The sequence below is a fragment of the Poecilia reticulata genome, unplaced genomic scaffold (genome assembly GCF_000633615.1).
Source record: "Poecilia reticulata strain Guanapo unplaced genomic scaffold, Guppy_female_1.0+MT scaffold_212, whole genome shotgun sequence".
Taxonomy (NCBI): domain Eukaryota; kingdom Metazoa; phylum Chordata; class Actinopteri; order Cyprinodontiformes; family Poeciliidae; genus Poecilia; species Poecilia reticulata.
In genome coordinates this window covers 411,883-430,488 of record NW_007615022.1, presented here as the reverse complement: position 1 = coordinate 430,488, position 18,606 = coordinate 411,883, and the positions used below count along the sequence as shown (strand labels likewise).

At 49.4% G+C, this 18,606-nt stretch overlaps 2 protein-coding genes across 5 annotated transcripts in view; both read right to left on the bottom strand.

Moving 5' to 3' along the window:
• plxnb3 (plexin B3) overlaps positions 1–6,626 on the bottom strand; it is a 46,299-nt gene extending 39,673 nt beyond the window's left edge. Inside the window, exon 1 of the mRNA XM_017303208.1 lies at positions 6,416–6,626. The gene's annotated coding sequence lies outside the window, so the exon portion shown is untranslated. The remainder of the gene's footprint in view (positions 1–6,415) is intronic.
• Positions 6,627–7,674: 1,048 nt separating this feature from the next.
• The window catches only part of abcd1 (ATP-binding cassette, sub-family D (ALD), member 1), a 15,744-nt gene continuing 4,812 nt past the window's right edge, over positions 7,675–18,606 (bottom strand). The window contains exons 4-20 of one of the 4 annotated variants that reach the window (XM_017303211.1): positions 15,597–15,779; positions 15,421–15,527; positions 15,193–15,350; positions 14,911–15,098; positions 14,669–14,843; positions 14,413–14,603; positions 14,115–14,295; positions 13,900–14,042; positions 13,658–13,826; positions 11,240–11,334; positions 10,014–10,159; positions 9,801–9,946; positions 9,152–9,236; positions 8,878–9,003; positions 8,709–8,796; positions 8,475–8,618; positions 7,675–8,438 (exon numbers count right to left, since the gene is read on the bottom strand). In XM_017303211.1, the coding sequence (XP_017158700.1) occupies positions 8,478–8,618; positions 8,709–8,796; positions 8,878–9,003; positions 9,152–9,236; positions 9,801–9,946; positions 10,014–10,159; positions 11,240–11,334; positions 13,658–13,826; positions 13,900–14,042; positions 14,115–14,295; positions 14,413–14,603; positions 14,669–14,843; positions 14,911–15,098; positions 15,193–15,350; positions 15,421–15,527; positions 15,597–15,725 (2,268 nt within the window). In that variant the 5' untranslated portion in view covers positions 15,726–15,779 and the 3' untranslated portion in view covers positions 7,675–8,438; positions 8,475–8,477. Of the gene's footprint in view, positions 8,619–8,708; positions 8,797–8,877; positions 9,004–9,151; positions 9,237–9,800; positions 9,947–10,013; positions 10,160–11,239; positions 11,335–13,657; positions 13,827–13,899; positions 14,043–14,114; positions 14,296–14,412; positions 14,604–14,668; positions 14,844–14,910; positions 15,099–15,192; positions 15,351–15,420; positions 15,528–15,596; positions 15,780–16,788; positions 16,991–17,043; positions 17,427–18,606 lie in introns of those variants that run through there. The other 3 variants (XM_008402324.2, XM_008402326.2, XM_017303210.1) reach the window with 3 other exon arrangements.

Genomic DNA, 18,606 nt, shown 5'->3' with positions numbered 1-18,606 from the left:
GAGAAACCAGCTACTTTATGGATTATTAATATCTCCTCCAGCTAAAACACACTCTGGGTGTGTGTGTGTGATCTGACACGCAGGGGGAGGGTGTGAGCGTGTCTCTGTGTGTGTGTGTGTGCGTGCGTGTGTCTGTGGGTGTGTGTGAGTGTGTGTGTGAGCGTGTGTGTGTGTGAGCGTGTCTGTGGGTGTGTGTGAGCGTGTGTGAGTGTGTGAGCGTGTGTGTGTGTGTGAGCGTGTCTGTGTGTGTGTGAGTGTGTGAGCGTGTGTGTTGGGGGGAATTTTAGGAATGGGGGTGGGCAACTAAGAATAGGGGGGGCTCAGCAGTTGGTTCAGATCAAGGACGCTTTATTCACACTCCACTCGACTGAGGTGGGTGTGTGTGTGTGTGTGTGTGTGTGTTTAATCGGCGTGAAGACCCCACCCTAATCTACCCCCCACCCCCTCCCCGGCTCTCGTCTTTGTGAGTTTTCCTCTCAGAAACACACACAGCAGGTCTGGTTCTGCAGAACCGAACCGGTTCTGATCCAGAGGATCAGCTGGTGACTGAAGTAAAGAAAATGGCGCTCGTCATATCTGAAGGAGTCCAGCTTGGGAAAACGATCTGCTGCTGCAGTTTGTTCATGTTGAAAGAGGAATCAGCCTCACACTCCAGGTGGCTGATGGAGTTCCTCAGGTCTCTGTGCTTAGAACAATTCTTTTCACTATACTGCTGGGCTTCCGATGACGTAGCACCGACACCACCCAATGCAGATGGAGGGCAGGAAGTAAATGCAGCCCATTCATTTCTGTTGATCCAGCATCAAAATGCCTGAGTCCTGTACGGTGGCTCCAACCGTTCTAACAGAGAGATAAACGTTGTTTTCGTGTTTCTAAGGTAGTTGGTCACAAGGGAGTTGATTTTAAAAACCTCCCCGATAAAAGAGGAGAAAAGTGGATCAACAATCTACAGCTAAAACCAAGAGGAGCAGAAACTAACAATGCCAGTTTGCAGCACCACTTTCTAACAGGTAACAATCGCATCGTTTAAATTGTATTTTTATATGTTTTATTGGACAGTTGCTTAGAAAGCCAAGCGTTCATATGAAAGGTAGATATATTATTTTTATGCCGCAGCCTGGTTGACCTCAGAGTGCTAATGTTGTTAGCAGCTAGCTCAGTGCCGAGTCACGGACAGAAAATATAACGTTTATTCAGTGGGACTTTCATGCTAATAATAATAATAAAAAGCTAAATAAATTAAACACAACCTACCCAGGCACACAGTAACCCTGAGCTGTTGCTGTTCCTCCACATGCTCCACAGACCCGAACTCGGAGTTTCTGTAGATCGGAGCGAATCGTTGACCTGAATCCAGCAGCAACTCAACATTAACTCAACAGAAGCTAAATAAATGATTTACCAGGAGATTAAAGCTCATAAAATAACATGGGTTAGCTCGTTGTTAGCGATAGCATCGTCAACATAGACTAATTAAAATAGCACAACTCGCTACTCACCCGGCATTTAATGCTTTTGATCCTAAATGTTTGACCCAACCTGAAACTAAATGATTGATTCTCCAGGCTTTTTAAAACTTTCTTCTGGTTCGCAGTATAACATGAGGTCTGCAGCTCCAGGTAGTTGGTTATGCTGATCGCCTCGATGCGGATAAATCCTCAAGATTATAAGAGAAGTCTTTTTTACCGACATAATACGGATCACATCCTAAATATATGCTAAGTGTTTTGAGATTCCTCGGCTGTTCCAGCCTATTTAGGCCATTAGCTACTCGTTGTGATCAGTGAGTTTTGTTTTGAACCATGAAATCCCCTTCCGGCCCTCAATCTGACTGTGTGCCAGACGACATGGGATAAATGTTCCCTGTTATGCTGATGATACTCCGTTGTCTCTCTAGATTACAGGCATGATGACATTAAAACCTGGATTACTTTAAATGCTGTTTTAAATTCTGGCCAAACAGAAGTTGTTGTTTTTGGACCAGAACCTGTTAGTCAGTCGCTCTGGAGGGATTACATTGGCCTCCAGTGATGAAGTGAAAAACCTCCGTGTTATTTTGGACCTGGATTTCTCATTAAATCCCATAATAAACACGTTTCTAAGATTCTCTGACATCACAAACATCCTGCATTTGTTACTTCAGTGCTGGACTGGAAGTCTTTACTCTGAGGAAGTCCAAACCCGTCTGGATCAGCAGGATGAGGCGTTCCTGATCCCTCCGGACTCTAATTGTTCTGGAAGGTCCGATTCAGTGGGTCTGACGGGACGAGGTTCCCGCTGACAGCTTGTTCCTCTGACTTCAGATGGTTTTAAACACCAAACATACTGAGAGGATTAATCTGGATTATGGAGGATTTCCAGACCTCCAGAGGACCACCCACTTTCTTCAGCACACAGGTTCTGGTTCTGTTCAATCAGAGGTTCTGCTCTGGTTCTGTTCTGGTTCTGTTACAGTTCTGACGGCTCTAGACGTGAACCAAACACTGGAGAAGGACTGTTCCATCTCACTTCCTTCACTGATGAACCAGTGGAACCAACCAGAACCAAACAGAACCGAGTGAGTCCAAAAGCAATACCAACACCACAGAACCTCCTGCTTTTCACCACTACTGCAGCTAGCGTTTATTTTCCTCATTAGTTATTCTGACAATCGGATCAAAACTTAGAAATACATTAAAGATGCAAATAAACAATTTAATTCCTTTTAAATGAAAACGAAACATTTCATTGACTAAAATACAATTACAGGATTCCAACAGTGAATGTTTATGTTTAGATCAATAACTGGATGGAAAAGGTGATTAATGGCAGATTTATTTCCAGGATGTGAACCAGGTTAGCAAAGAAACTTTTTTATCTTAAATCCAAAATGTTTATATTTTTTTGTTCAAGTTTGTTTCCATTATTTCATGTTGTTCTTTCCACAAATCACCTTTTTAACGTCTGTATTCTCCAGTTAATCAATCACTGAATTAGTTACTGATTATTTCAATAATTGATTAATCCTTTCAGTTCACCACAGCATCTCCACCTGCCGCAACAAGAGTTTCCTCAGTGCTTCCCATCTCACCGGGAGAACAAGACGCACCTGAGCACATCAGGCTCCTTCACACACACACACACACACACACACACACACACACGCACACTAACACACACACTAACACACACACGCACACACACACACACATGCACACGCACACTAACACACACACTAACACACACTAACACACACACTAACACACACGCACACACACACACCTACACACACACACACTAACACACACACACCTACACACACCTACACACACACACACACACACACTCCTGAGAGTCAGTCTTCAGCTCAGATCTGCAGCTTCAGGCTGAGAGTCCCTGAGGAATCAAACTAGCAACTCTTTCATCTGCAGGAAGAGATGAGGCGCGCGCACACACACACACACACCTACACACACACACACACACAAACGTTTTGTAGGAATTTATATTGGCTTCTATTCATTTTAGTTATTGTATTTATGTGCAACCCGGACACCCTGTTCCTAATCAGAACCAGAACCTAATTACCACCTGACCTCTGACCCTAGACCACAGGGCCAACCGCATTAGAACCGCACTTTGGTCCCCATACGGCTGTCGGTCCTCAGAAGGCGAGTAAGCCAAGAGCGGTTCTAAACAACGAAGCTAAACAAGCACACACACACACACACACACACACACACAGACTGCAGCTCCGATCCTCCAGCCGACCCGGACCGGAACCTCTGGGTCCAGCTCGGATCATGTTGCATCATAAAGACATGAACTCTTCATCACTCTGAGCTGAAATAAAAATCAGAACCTTCAGAACCATTAGTCCATCCAGTCCGGTTCTGACCCGCGTCAGACTGGTGTTACTGGTTTGGGTCCAGTAGAGTAGAAGCAGCAGGTTACAGCACATTAGCAGAATGTGTGTGTGTGTGTGGATTAGAGGTGATTAGACACAAACAGTAATCTGAATTTGAATCTGGACCCAGACTAAATCCTTCAGATTAGGTTCAGTTTAATCTTCATCTCTCTGATGATGATGATGATGATGTCACAGCTTCAGACAGGTCACACGACCCTCTTCCTGACCTCAGCAGTTTCTCTTTTTGCCGCCCTACACCTCATCTCCCAGGCTGCTGGTCCTCACCTTTACCCCCAGCTCACAACAGCCAATCAGCTGCCTGCTTGGTCAGAGTGGGCGTGGCTTAGTCGTGTAAACATGTTCTGATATTGAGTGTTTAAGTTCAGCCATCAGCCCAGATTTCAGGCCTAGCTGCCTGATCATCACATTATAAACATGTCGCCATGGCAACATTCAGCAGCAGCATCGCCATCCCATAATCTGCAGCGTCTCTTCATCTTAGGGTTCATCGTTCCCTCCAGATTTTTTCAGTCCCCTTCAATCTGACTCCAGTTCATTGGCTTGGAAATCTTGGAAAGTCTGGAATGCTAAGCTAACTCTGGTCCTCCAAACCTCAGACTGGGTTCGGTTGAAGTGAACTCTGGTTCTGTTTGCATGTGAACGCCAAGCGGACCAGAGACCGCTCCAAAAGCAGGAAGTGGACTATAGCTCAGGGCATTCTGGGTAACCACAGCTAACGTGCTAGCCTAGCGCTAGCAGCAGAAATGGCTCCTGGTCTTTAGCCTAAAGAGAAATCCTCCAGCCGCTAAAATCCTCCATCTTGTTTCCATCTGGTGAAGAAGGAAGTTGCTCTCAGTGTCTTCAGAGGTTTTTGTGTCGTTTCCTTCAGTGGTTCTTGGTGCAGCGCCCCCACAGGCCAGGAGGGGAACAGGTTGGTTTGACTCAGAGCAGCTGGAGGAGGAGCAGATGTTCTGGTTCCAGTAGAACCGGGTTGACCGGACCATCAGGAGGGGAACAGGTTGGTTTGACTCAGAGCAGCTGGAGGTGGAGCAGATGTTCTGGTTCCAGTAGAACCGGGTCGACCGGACCATCAGGAGGGAAACAGACTGAAAGTTCTGACTTTAACTTCCCGGTCCAGTAAGGTCCAGACCGGGTAGAAAACTGGACCGGATCGTTCTGTCCAGACTGCCGGACCTCAGCTGTGGATCCAGGTTCCTCTCCTGGAACGGATCGAACCAGAACCATCCAAATGTTATTTTCCTCAAGATCATTTTAAATATTTTAGATTTCTTCAAAATTTGTATCATATTTGTGGTTTCTACCTGTGGAATAATTAACTCAGCTTCTTAGCTAGGCTAACTGATTGTTTTTACAGTGCTACAAGTTGCTATGTTAGTAAATTAACTGGTTAACCATCTTACAGAGCTAGTTAATGAATAAATGAATGCATTACAGAGTGGTAACTAACCAGGTTGGTTCGTTAGTAGATTGGTTAGTTAATGGTCAGCAGGTTAGTTATTCTGATTCTACTGGGTTTATTTAATTTCATTAGAAATAATTACCGGTAGATTCATCAGAACAGATTTGGTCGAAGTGGTTCTGAATGGGTCTCAAAGTTCCGTTCTGATGTGGTTCTTTGTGAATAACCAGAACTCTCCAGTAGGTTCCGGATCAGAACCGCAGCAACTAGGACAGTTTGGACCGGACCGATGGTGTCTATGGTGACAGAGGGGCCCCTGAGGCTACAGAGGAAGACAGCAGTGTGTGTGTGTGTGTGTGTGTGTGTGTGTGTGTGTTTACAGTCGCAGGGTCACGTGGTGTAAAGTTGTTTTATGAAACATCAGCAGGTGACTCGGAACCGAGTCCAGATCAGCACAGAGCCTCCGTTCAGCTGACTGCGCGTTCATGCAAGAGCGTCCGTGCACATGTGCGCGTGTTCGTGGGTATCCCTGTTTGTCCGTGCGTGTGTGCGCGTGTTCGTGGGTATCCCTGTTTGTCCGTGCGTGTGTGCGCGTGTCTGTGCCTGTGTTGGAATGCAAGTTATTCTACTGCAGGCTGAACGGAGAGGAGACCTGCTGAGCCGAACCGGGACTGGTCGGCATATTCCAACAGAACCCCGCTGAGAGAAGACAGGCTGACATCAAAACTCCGAACCAAACCGAACCGCAGGTTCTGGTTCTTCACCCCTCTGTTCAAAGACCAGACTCTGTTCAAAACCCATTCACTTTAAAACTCCCTGCTCTCAGCTGAATTCAGCAGGCAGGCACACTAAAACCAGCAGAGACGGAACCGGAAAATGGTACCAGAGGGATGTTTCAGAGCCGAATCACAGAACACCCCCTGTAGAACCGGCTCCTTTCAGAACCGGTCCTTTTATCAACAACATTAATGGAGAAAAGCAGAAGAACTGAAAAGTATCAGATCCCTGAAGGGAGTCTGGCGCGCTCCCGTCAGACACGCCTGGCTCGCGCGCTCCTTCATGCAGCTCGAGACAACTTGGATCCAGCAGAACCGAGTCTTACTCACCTGGACCAAAAGGTCTGTTTCGGATCCTGCTGAGTCCCAAAAGCCAGAGAAAAGTTCCGGTGAGCCAGACAGAACCGAGCAGAACCCAGGCAGGACCAGGAGCTCCGAGATCCGAACAACAGGTCTGGTTGAGACCCCGCCCCGCTGAGCGGAGACCGGGCGGCGCCGGCCGGGCGACCCGCTCACACCCCGCCTCATGGAGCAGCAGGTATCGGTCCGGCCCGGACCCACAGGGAGGTTCTGGAATCATGTCAGGTCTGAGGTAGCACCAGGTCCAGAACCAGATTAGAACCGGGTCAGAACTTTCCTCACCCATCAGCATCTCCATCACAGAGTTCAGCATCCAGGTGAAAACATACCTGAGCTGACGTCATCAAACGTTCTGACCACGTGACTCTGACTTGCGGGAATTTGCTGGTTCTGAAGGAAAGAGTCCAGAACTCTCGGTTCTGTTCAACCAGAACCTCCAGAGTTCTGGAAGACCAGACTGAGGTTCTGGTACTAGGTAGAAAACCGGGTCAATGTTGATGATCAGAACCAATGACCTTTGACCTTATTGGAAACAGAACCAGCAATTTGATGCTTTACCAGCAGAATCGGGCCAGAGGTTCTGGTTCTGATGGATCTGTCCCAGCTGTGTTCTGGGCTCAGGACTGGTTCTGTTCTGGTACCACATTCACCTCTGGTTCTGATGATCCAGATCCCAATTCTGAGTCGGACTGATTCTGGTCGATCCAAACCAGGTCAGACGGAACCGGTCCAGAGCGCGGAAGGAAGAGGGACCAGAAAGTGGGCGGAGCCAAAGATCCTCAGAAACCAAACAGATTAAATTACTGGAATATTTCAGATTATTTCAGTTTGAAAAACAAACCCAACACAGGGACGGGTTCTGGAGTTCTAGCAGTTCTGGTTCTGGAGCAGATCTTTTTGTTTGGGAGGAACCCAACACTTCCCAGGAATCCTGCAACTCGGTTCTGTTCACGGTTCAATGGCCAGAACCTTAAACGGGTCGGTAGAACTTAAAACAGATTCCTCGGTTCCTCCAAACCTTCCGGGTCGATCCAGAACTCTCCAGAACCGGACCAGAGGCTGAAGCAGCTGTTAGCTTACCAAACCGAATGGATTCTGGAGCCAGGGTTCTGATGTGGTTCTGGATGAGAACAGAAGTGGGCGGAGCCTCACCTTCTGGTCAGACCGCTTTTATTTTGAAAAACCAGACCAACGGCAGCGTCAGAAGAAAACATTTTATTTACTGTAAAATAAGGCCTCTTCATCATCATCATCTTCAGCTCAGCTCTGATTGGTCGCTGAGGAGCTCAAATCTGATTGGTTCACACAGTTACAGTCAAAATGGCTCATTACAATCTACAGCTGTCACATGACCTCTGACCCGGGTCATGTGACCTTACGTAAGTCGGCTGCATCAGAGAAACCGCTTCGGCCAGGTACAGGGCACGTGCACGCTCCCAGGGACACGTGCACGCTCCCAGGGACACGTGCACGCTCCCGGGGACACGTGCACGCTCCCGGGGACACGTGCACGCTCCCGGGGACACGTGCACGCTCCCAGGAGTAACGGCTTCCTGTCTGATTGGAGCTCACCTGAGAGGGGGCGGAGTCATCTGCAGGTGGCCAATCACAGGTAGGGAACAGAAGCAGACCGATTCTGACCGCTGATCCATCAGTGTTCTGGTTCTGGTTTAACCAGGTCGTTTACAGGTGAAGCTCCGCCCCCTGACAGGTGAGGCTCGGCGGCTGAAGCAGCGACTGCAGCATCATGGATGACATCAACATGTTCTAATAATTAACAACAATCAGTTACTAAAAGCTTTGAAATGCGGGACCACGACCAGGTTCCACACACCACAGGTGTGTCTGCTGTCCAGGGCAGGTGACCTCTGACCCGGAACAACGGGCRGGAAGGGGCGGAGCCTCAGACAGCAAACAGGAACTGGTTAAAAGTTTAAATGACGTGGATGCTCAGGTGCCTCCCCAGAACACGTGCGCGGTCACGTGCGCGGTCACGTGCGCGGTCACGTGCGCGGTCACGTGCGCGGTCCGCCTAGCAGAGCGGCGCCGCTGCGACCCGGCTCTCCGCCGTGTCCTCATCCTCCGGCTCCCCCAGCAGCAGCCGCAGCTCGGACAGCCGCTGCTGCATCCTGGGAATCCCAGACAGCTGGTTCTCCAGGCGCTGCTTCTCCTCCTGCGACAGAACCAGAACGTCACCTGGCCGGGTTCTGGACCGGGTCAGGACCAGAACCGGCAGCAGAACGGGTCCGCCAGGCAGACTCACCTGCATGGACAGGCGGGCGGAGGCGTCCAGCGGCTCGAACTTCCAGCCTCCCTCTCCGTCGAACTGCAGCAGGTGGGAGTGGTACCTCCTGTGGGACAGGGGAAGGTCAGCCAAGGTCAGCCAAGGTCAGCCGCTGGTCCTCACAAACACAGCAACATGTGTTTCTGACCAGAGGGAGGGCCGGTGCGTGATGGACAGCAGCGCTATCCCAGCATCCTTTGCAGCCTGGAAGATCTTTCCCTCCACGTCGATGCTGACGGCGCTGGTGCATTCATCCAGCAGGGCGTACCGCGGCCTGCGGGGGAGACGGCCAATCAGCTGCAGAGAAACGCCACGCCCACCAATCGCAGCGCTCCGTCGTTAAACGGCTGTGTGACGTCACCGGGAGGCACCATAACCCCCAGCGCCTGACCCGGTTGGACCTGAACTATCAGAGACGGTACCGGTGGTAGAACATGCGGGCCATCCCCATCCTCTGCTTCTCTCCTCCTGACAGAACGTCTTTCCAGTCGCTGACGGACTCCCAGCCTGAAACACACAGGGGTACTGTAGAACCGCTGAAGTACTACTGAAGTACCACTGTAGTACCGCTGTAGTACTACTGAAGTACTACTGTAGTACCGCTGCAGTACTACTGTAGAACCGCTGAAGTACCGCTGCAGTACTACTGAAGTACTACTGAAGTACTACTGTAGTACTACTGTAGTACCGCTGTAGAACCGCTGAAGTACTACTGAAGTACTACTGTAGTACTACTGTAGTACTACTGAAGTACTACTGAAGTACCACTGAAGTACCGCTGTAGTACTACTGAAGTACTACTGTAGTACCGCTGCAGTACTACTGTAGAACCGCTGAAGTACCGCTGCAGTACTACTGTAGAACCGCTGAAGTACCGCTGCAGTACTACTGAAGTACTACTGAAGTACTACTGTAGTACTACTGTAGTACCGCTGTAGAACCGCTGAAGTACAGCTGAAGTACTACTGTAGTAATACTGAAGTACTACTGAAGTACTACTGAAGTACCACTGTAGTACTACTGTAGTACTACTGAAGTACTACTGAAGTACTGTGGCTGCGGCTCACTGACCGCCCTCCCTGTCCAGGATGTAGAGCAGGTGGACGGTCCGGAGGATCTGCTCCAGGTCCGAATCCGTCAGTCCCTTCTGGACCAAGTCGTCCACCGAGTCCGGATAGATGACCTGGTCTCTGAGGGTTCCCTCCGACATGTAAGGCCTGCTCAGAAACAGAACCCGTCAGAACCAGAACCAGCCAGAACCACAGTGGGAAGCAGGCTGTTTACCTCTGGGGGATGTAGAACATGTTGTGGGGTTCTGGTCGGTACAGAGCTCCTCCGTAAACGGGCCAGAGCCCACTGAGGATCCTGAACAGCGAGCTCTTCCCACAGCCGTTTGGACCCGTGATCAGAACATTCATCCCGTCCTCCACCTGCAACACAGAAACACCTTCTGTGACCAGAACCAAGACCAGAACCAAGAGCTGGAAGGCCCCCAGGATTTTCCAGAACCTTCTCAGCTCAGTAGAAGAGCAGAATCTCAGTGACTCATCTGGACCCATCAGAACACAAAGGCGGTTCTGTTTCCATCAGTTTTCTCCGGGTCGACCTTTGACCTCCCCACAACACAATGGGATCCTTCACGCCGGACTTGATCTGGTCCTGCAGAAGTTCTGGCCCGGTCCAAGGCGACTAGCAAAAGCCCAGATCCAGAACCGGTCAGGGTTCTGATGGGGTGGCCATCAGCTGGTTCTGACCATAAATTATGATGCTAAACAATAATAATGTTTTTAAAGAACAAAATAATACAGAAAAGACCAATAAATGTTAATTTCTAAGATTTAAACCTGGAAGATATTTAAAATAAAATAAAAACACAAAACAGCAGAAATAAAATTTACCTTAAAAAACATTAATATTAAAAAAACACAATCATTAACAGTTTGGACGTTTGTAAAACCAAACAAATAAAAACTGAAATATTTATCTCTGTGTGGTGAATCTGTATGAAATGACTTTTTCCTTTTCGGAACCGGAAAAGCCCAACATTTGGGTCGGTGTATCTGGAGTTAGCGCTCCCTCTGCTGGGCACCAGGCGGAACTACCACTGAGGGCCGGAAGAGGTCGTTCAGAGCAAAAAACCCAAAGAAACCGAACATGTCCGACCGGCCAGTTTATTAGGCACAGCTGCCTGCTGACAGTCAATCAGCCAATCATAGGGCAGCTCATCAGGCAGGCGAGGAGAAAACCATCAGAGCGAGCAAAAACCAGGAGTCTTCACACGGCTGAAGGTTCCAGACGGGTTGACCAGAACCTGTTACACCCAGAACCATGTATGGAGTCTACAGATCAGAATTTCATTCATAAACACCATAAATCAGCCTGATGAACGGCTGCAAAACTGAAGTTCTGGATCCACTGGGCCACCTGGACATTCTGGTTACCATGATGATGTAACCGAACCTGAACAGAACCACCTTCACAGCCAATGGAGCGCGATCAGTGAGACGAACCTGAATGTTGAGGCTGGATACCACAACGTCTCCAGTGGGCGTAATGATGGGCAGGTTCTCACAGCGAATCCCATTCTCCACGCTGATCACCTGACCTGGAACAAGAAACACACCAGGAGCTGGCTGCAGTCACAGGGAATGAACTGTACAACAACCTGGAAAAACCTGGAATATCCTGGAAAAACCTGGAACACAGAAACACATCAGGAGCTGGCTGCAGTCACAGGGAATGAACTGTACAACAACCTGGAAAAACCTGGAATATCCTGGAAAAACCTGGAACACAGAAACACATCAGGAGCTGGCTGCAGTCACAAGGAATGAACTGTACAACAACCTGGAAAAACCTGGAATATCCTGGAAAAACCTGGAACACAGAAACACATCAGGAGCTGGCTGCAGTCACAAGGAATGAACTGTACAACAACCTGGAAAAACCTGGAATATCCTGGAACACAGAAACACATCAGAAACTGGCTGCAGTCACAGGGAATGACCAGTACAACAACTTGGAAAAACCTGGAATATCCTGGAAAAACCTGGAATACAGAAACATCAGGAGCTGGCTGTAGTCACAGGGAATGAACTGTACAAYAACCTGGAAAAACCTGGAATATCCTGGAAAAACCTGGAACACAGAAACACATCAGGAACTGGCTGCAGTCACAGGGAATGACCAGTACAACAACCTGGAAACACCTGGTATATCCTGGAAAAGTGAGGATCAACCTAATAAAAAAATGGTATATCTTTTCCAAGAAAAGAACATCTGCAGAAGTTATTATTGGGCAGAAAACAGCCAAGGAGGCTGGTTGCCATGGAATAGTGTTGCAGTACCTGAGACCGGTCTTGGTCTCAAGACTACTTCTTGATGGTCTCGGTCGTTGACGACTCTGGATTTTATTTCAAGACCACAACTGTGGAAATATCACTGAATTGCCACCATATTGTCCAGGTTATTTGTTAAAATCTTTGTTTTCACTGGATGCAAAACATACCAATTAAAATCCAAGTAATAACGTGACTTACTAATTACGTGTGTTTTGTCAGCCATCGCCTGCTCTTTAACTCGCCCGCGGCTCTGAGACATGCGCAGTGGTTTCCTCTGAGCGGCAGAAGATGTCTGATTGTTGGTGATAAAAAGCCGCTACATAAATCATCAGATATGGCGACATGTAAATTCAGCAGCGCTTCGCTTTCACAGACGATGGGGCTGCGACAACTTTTAGCGTCACTTGGAAAAGAAGCTCTAAGAAAAGTGAGCTCTGTGAGGTGATGCTAGCAAAGCTAGCTGTTCTGGGACACACGGCATTCAGTATGAAAAAAGCTGTCAGCTGCATCATTGTGCGGATGTGTTGACTGACCTATATGGGACAACGCTATGACCAAAAGTCTGCTATCCAGTGACGTGACATTCAGGAACGATTCTTCTGAACGGCTCTTCACTATTAACGACAGATCTGGAGCCTCACTGAGAGCCGTTGTTTGTTCTTGTAATGCTCTGCTACTCTGCAGTAGCTGTCATTCTATTTAATTAAATATGTAACGATATTTATTTAATCAGCGAATAAATAAAACACTAAAACGGAAGATGACACAGAGCGTGCTGGTTGCTCTTTGGCTGTTCTCGTTTCCTGTCATGGTGGCCGATGTTCCAGCGGGAGGGAGGGTGAGAGCAGTCGGAGTCGCCTTGTGCTTGTTGCTCTCGCTCAGGGTTCATAGGTCACCGTTGCTGCAGACAGTGGTGGTTTCTGACATGGGCAACCGCCCAGGGCCTCATCTTGTTAGGGATGGCATGAGAAGGATTGTGGCACAGAGATGGAAGCAAAGCAGAACGAAGAGTTTGAACTGATAATGATTTATTTCAGCTCTAAGCATTTAATATTTAGGTGTTTTTATGGGAATGTGGATCTTTCAGATCAATTTAACCCTTTCATGGTCACTACAGTGGACAGCTGTCTAAAAGCCATTTTCTAGAGCTTCTTGTGGATTTTATGTTATAAATGCACACAGACCTATGATGGACACTAATCATAAAATACTGACCATCAGCTGCAAATGCAAGAAATTATTTTTGTTAAAGCCAATATGGCCGACAGACAAAAACGCATGAGAACCGACATGAAAATAAAATCTTGAGACAAAGGATCATAATTCGTGCACGAAAGGGTTAAGATGCAATTTTGATCAAATGTCACGTTTTATCGTGTCATGTAGCGCAGCTCTCAACGCCACCGTGGAAACCGGCCTGCTGGGCCCACAGCATGACGCTTGAACAGAGTTTCATTCTCCACCAGGTTTTCTACATTTGTCTTAGACCTTTTGAGTCAAATTCTGGATATTTAAGAACAAAGTTCTTATCATGCAGAACCTTCAACTCAGCTGCCTGACCCCTGCTGACCTCTGACCCCTGCTGACCTGTGATCTGCAGTGGGCCGCTGATCCTCTGGCCCTGCAGGACCGCCGCTCCTCGGCGGGTTGCCGGTTCCTCCGGGTCGGCGGAGCGGCGGTAGATTCCTCGGCTCACGTCCTCAAACACGACAAACATCTCCCAGACGCGGGACGTGTAGCCGGCCAGCTCCGTCACCTGCACACAACACCTGAGGTCAGCCGCCCGCCTGAGGGGGCGGGGCCAGTCAGCGGGGGCGGGGCATGCTGACCTCCTTGTAGGAGCTCATGATCCTCTCCACGGCGTCGGCGGCGGCGTTCAGGAGGTTCCTGGCCGTGGTGAAGGCCTGCGTTCGTTCGCTGACCAGATCCTCCTCTTTCATTACCATGGCCGCCCGCTTCACCTCCTCAGAGTCTGCACACCAAGGGTCAGAGGTCACACGCTGCCGCGGCGGCCTCCGGCCCACCGCAGGGGGGCGGAGCTTACCATTTTTGGAGTATCCTGTGGCGGTGATGATGGGCACGGCCACCATGACGAGGCCGGACGCGCTCCAGACGTACTTCATGAGGAACTGCTCCAGCATGACGTACCAGAGCCGCTTCAGCAGGATCTGATGGATCTGAGACGACAGGGAGGCGTAGCTCCGCTGCAGCTGGGACAGCTCCACCTGCAAACCAAACGCTCTGAGAATCAAATGCACCCGGACAGCAACCGTGCTGCCTCGGTCTGAGAATCAAACACTCTCTTCTGGAGAAGGTGTGGGCGCTGAGCAGGGGGCGCTCACCTTGTGTCCGCCGTAAAAAGCGATCTCCTCGGAGTTGGCGATGATGCGTGAGTGCATGTAGCGCAGGTCTCCCTTCCTCTTCGCCTCCTCGGCCACCAGCTTCCCAAAGTGCGGCGAACAGGAGCGCAGCACCTTGGCAGTGAGCGCCACCACCAGGCCGGCGATGGCAGAGGGCCACGTGGTGTCGGCCCCTACAGGAGGACACCATCAGGCCAGGTGCAGGTGAGTATCAGCTGCGGCGGCGGAGGCAGTGTACCTTTGGACTGGGCGGTGCGCAGCAGCGTGTAGCAGGTGACCACCACGTCCAGGATGGGCTTGGTCAGGTTGGAGTACAGGTGAGCGACGGAGGCGGAGAACATGACGATGTCCTCGGTCAGAGACTGGTCCGGGTTGGACAGACGGCCGTCCATGTTGCTGATGCGGTAATACGTCTGTAAAGGAGCGGAGCTTTAGACTCACCTGGAGAAGGCGGGTCAACAGGTGCACAGCAGGTCTCACCTGGTTGGTAAAGTACAGCTGGTAGGCGTGGCTGACCAATCGACTCCTGAAGCTCAGGGTCAGCTGACCCTCCAGGAACCTGATGGCGCTGTTGATGAACGTCGCAGGAACTGCGACGAGGAGCCACTTGGACAGCTGCAGCACGAAGGCGCGCGGATCTTTCTGCACGATGCACCTGACGATCATACCTGAGAGACCAAACCGGACCATCAGGATGACCTGAGACACTCTGGACAGACACCCAGGTAGAGACAGGTGAGGACAGGGGACACAAGTGCAGACCGTCTAGAGAAGCCACGTAGATGGACAGGAAGGTGCGGGACATCAGGGTGATGGAGTGCAGAGCGAGCAGGCCAAACTCTGGACACAGTAACCGTGGAAACAGGAGCTTCAGCAGGTGAGACAGTCTGAGGACGAAGTCTCTGTTGACTGATGGAGACCTGTGGACAGGTAGAGCCCAGGTGAGATCAGGTGCCAACTGATCAGGTGTCTCACATCGTCTCCTGTCACCTGTCCACTTTCTTCTTCTTCTTCTTCTCATCTTCACCGCCCTCCACAGTGCTGACCACGCCCACCGGTGTTTTAGCCCCGCCTCCCTCATCACCTGCTGCCCCTCTCTGGAGGAACAACACACTCAGTCACCTGCAGTCTTCCCCTCACCTTTGACCTTCAACTGTGTCTCTCACCTGTAGCCTCCTCCACATGTACGGAGACAGCTTTTTGACAGCGTAGGCAGCGACCAGGATGGCGGCCATCTTCCTGAGTCTGGAGCTCCGCCTCAGCTGAGCTGGCAGCTTCTCATTGGCCAGCTGCATGACGACAGCCAGCTGACCAATCACAGCCTGGATCCTGAGAGCCTGACGCTCCACCTGTGCACAGGTAAGGAATGGCATCACCTGAAGCTCTCCCAACTTCTGCTCATAAAAAGTAACTTTTATTTAAAGTCTACTTTAACGAGGTACTATTTACTTTTGAGTACTTGAGTACATTAATTTAGTATATTAATTTAGCCGGAAGTGTTGCAGGCCACTGATCCGCCATATTGGTAGGCAAACGCAGCGCAAAGCACAGATGAGCGATAGCTTCCAGATCAACCAAGAGAAAATATATGAAAAGAAAGTTTGAGATTTTATGTTTGTAATGAATTTCTAATGTTTATATGTTAGATTGGAACGAAGCGACGGCTGGTTCTAAGCTTGTGGCTCGTTTATTGTTGTCATAGCAACAATAAACGCTATGACACTGTTATGACAGTTTGTAACCAACTGTCATAACAGTTGGTCACAAATACCTACCAAGATGGCTGCCATCTACAAAATTCCCATAAGTGTGACCTAACGCCCTCTAGTGGAGGCTTAGAGCTACATAACATACCTTATTACCTTAATACAAATAACGCACAGCTTCTCTGTTTCATGATTGCTTCATGTTTTTATTTTAAACATACATTTGAATACTAAAGCCAAATCTGACATACATTATTTATCAATGTATTAAATGTAGGATTCATGTTCAACGTGTATTTAAAGAAAATGTACAAAAGAATCTAGAGAGAAATCTCACGACCCCCTGCTGCGCCACCGGGACCCCCTGCTGGGCCACCAGGACCCCCTGCTGCGCCACCTGGACCCCCTGCTGCGCCACCTGGACCCCCTGCTGACCCCCACAGGGGCCATGACCTCTGCTCTAGTTTTACAAGAACTGCACTGATTATACAGTTGTGGGCCTGGTTCGGTTCCGTTAGTTTTTGAGGTGACATTTTAACAACCGAACTCCAGAGTTCTGGTCCAGTTCCGCACAGTGGGATAAAGCCTGACAGACCCGGGTCGGGTTCGGGAGAACCCGGAGTCGGACCGTAACTACGGCAGCTTAACTTACTGAACTGGTTCTGGTTCCGTTATTGATCCATGAAACATAACGATCACCGAACTTCTCGGAACTTCACGTCGCGCATCCGGACCGAAACCTCACCGGCCGGTGTTGGGGAAGCTAGCTGAAGCTAACGGCTAATCGGAACTTTGATGTGGAAATATGTCCAAAACAGCCAAAGTTTCCGGAGCCGACCCACTTCTTCCGAACAGAACCCGTCCGACCGGGTCGCAGGGAGTCCCGCTGCTGAAGCAGAACCCTTACCTCATGGTCGAACCGGTCCGCAACGAACTGGTGTCGGGAGAAAGTTTAGTCCGTGTAGCCTGTTCTGAACCCCGGTTTGACCGCTGCGGCTTACCGCCGCTGTGAGGACCGAGTGTTACGCAACGAGCTGCGAAAGCTGAAGAACGTTCGTCAGCTGTTCAAATACACAGAATTCATTGTAACTCTAAAGAACGTTCTTTAAGCATCACTGCAGGCAAGACACGTCATACACATATATCTGTTGAACATTTAAAACTGTTCCGATGTTTCGGGAACGTTCTTTCTTTAATGAACATCTGGTGTCGTTCTCCTGCCTGAAGACCGTCAGGTGATTTTTCCATTCGGGGATCCAGGAGACGGAACCGGAACCGGAACCTCTCCGAGGCTTTAATGTTCACATGATGTTCTGATCCAGAACAATAAGAAGCTTTGATCTGGTCCGGATCCGCTGCTGTACGACTAGAGCAGCAGGGGGCGCTGGAGGGCTTTCAGTGAAAAGCACAGAGAGCTGAGAACGGACAGAACCGAACCTCCTGGGTCCATGAACAGAAGCAGAGCAGAAACGTATTCACAAGTTTTATTTACACACAAAAACTACAAAAACATTCAGTCCATCACAGAAGCTGCTACGGTACCGGCTAGGTCCGGTTCTGGAGCTTTCAGAACACACGTCCCTGAACAGGTTCTGATTGGACAGAGAACATGCAGCACACACACCATCAGAACCGAACCGGATCCCCCTTCCCTCTCCCGACCAGACCAGAACTCCTGCAGGATCCCAGCGGATACCGATTGGTACCGGCTGGTTCTGGGCTGTCAGCAGAACCAGTTTCAGGTCCTCAGGTTCTGCTCTGGTGAAGGAGGCGTGTCCAGCTGCGGTCGGTCACACGACCAGAACCAAACACCTGAGTGGCTGCAGCCAATACAACGGCAGCACCATGAGAGTGGGCGGGGCTTGTCTTACGGTTCCTGTTCATATTCATGACTGAGGTTTAATATACAAATTTAACCAAAAAAAAAAGTTTCATCGTTAAGAAAATTCAGATCTCTGAGCTGCTGCGACCCAGCAGAGTAACTGGATCAGACACAGAACCTCAGGGACAGGTGAGGCGGACACAGCAGGTGTAGAACAGTACCGGCCGTTTTCACAAAGATCCTCAAACTCCGAAGTTCACCCGTTGCTAGGTGCGGTTGACCCCGTTGCTAGGAATGACGCGTGACGCTGTTTTCTAGGGTAAGAGTTCCTTATCTATTCCATAGACATAATATAGAGTAGACCCCGCATTAGCTGCTCCGGAGCAGGAAATACGGCGGCCATCTTGGAGAGGTCGTCCCTCCTACTTTGCTCAACCAAACAGCAGAAGATGCCTGAGCACTGAGGATATTGTTGTTCTGATCGATGGACTATTGATGTGAGGCTCCACAGACAACATTTCACAAGTAAGATGGACATATTATTGTGTATATATTGTGATTATAATATTACTTTACTGTATTTATGTCCACCGGCTAATAGATACCAGCTAATATTAGCTACAGTGTTTGGTGTAATACGGGTTCAGC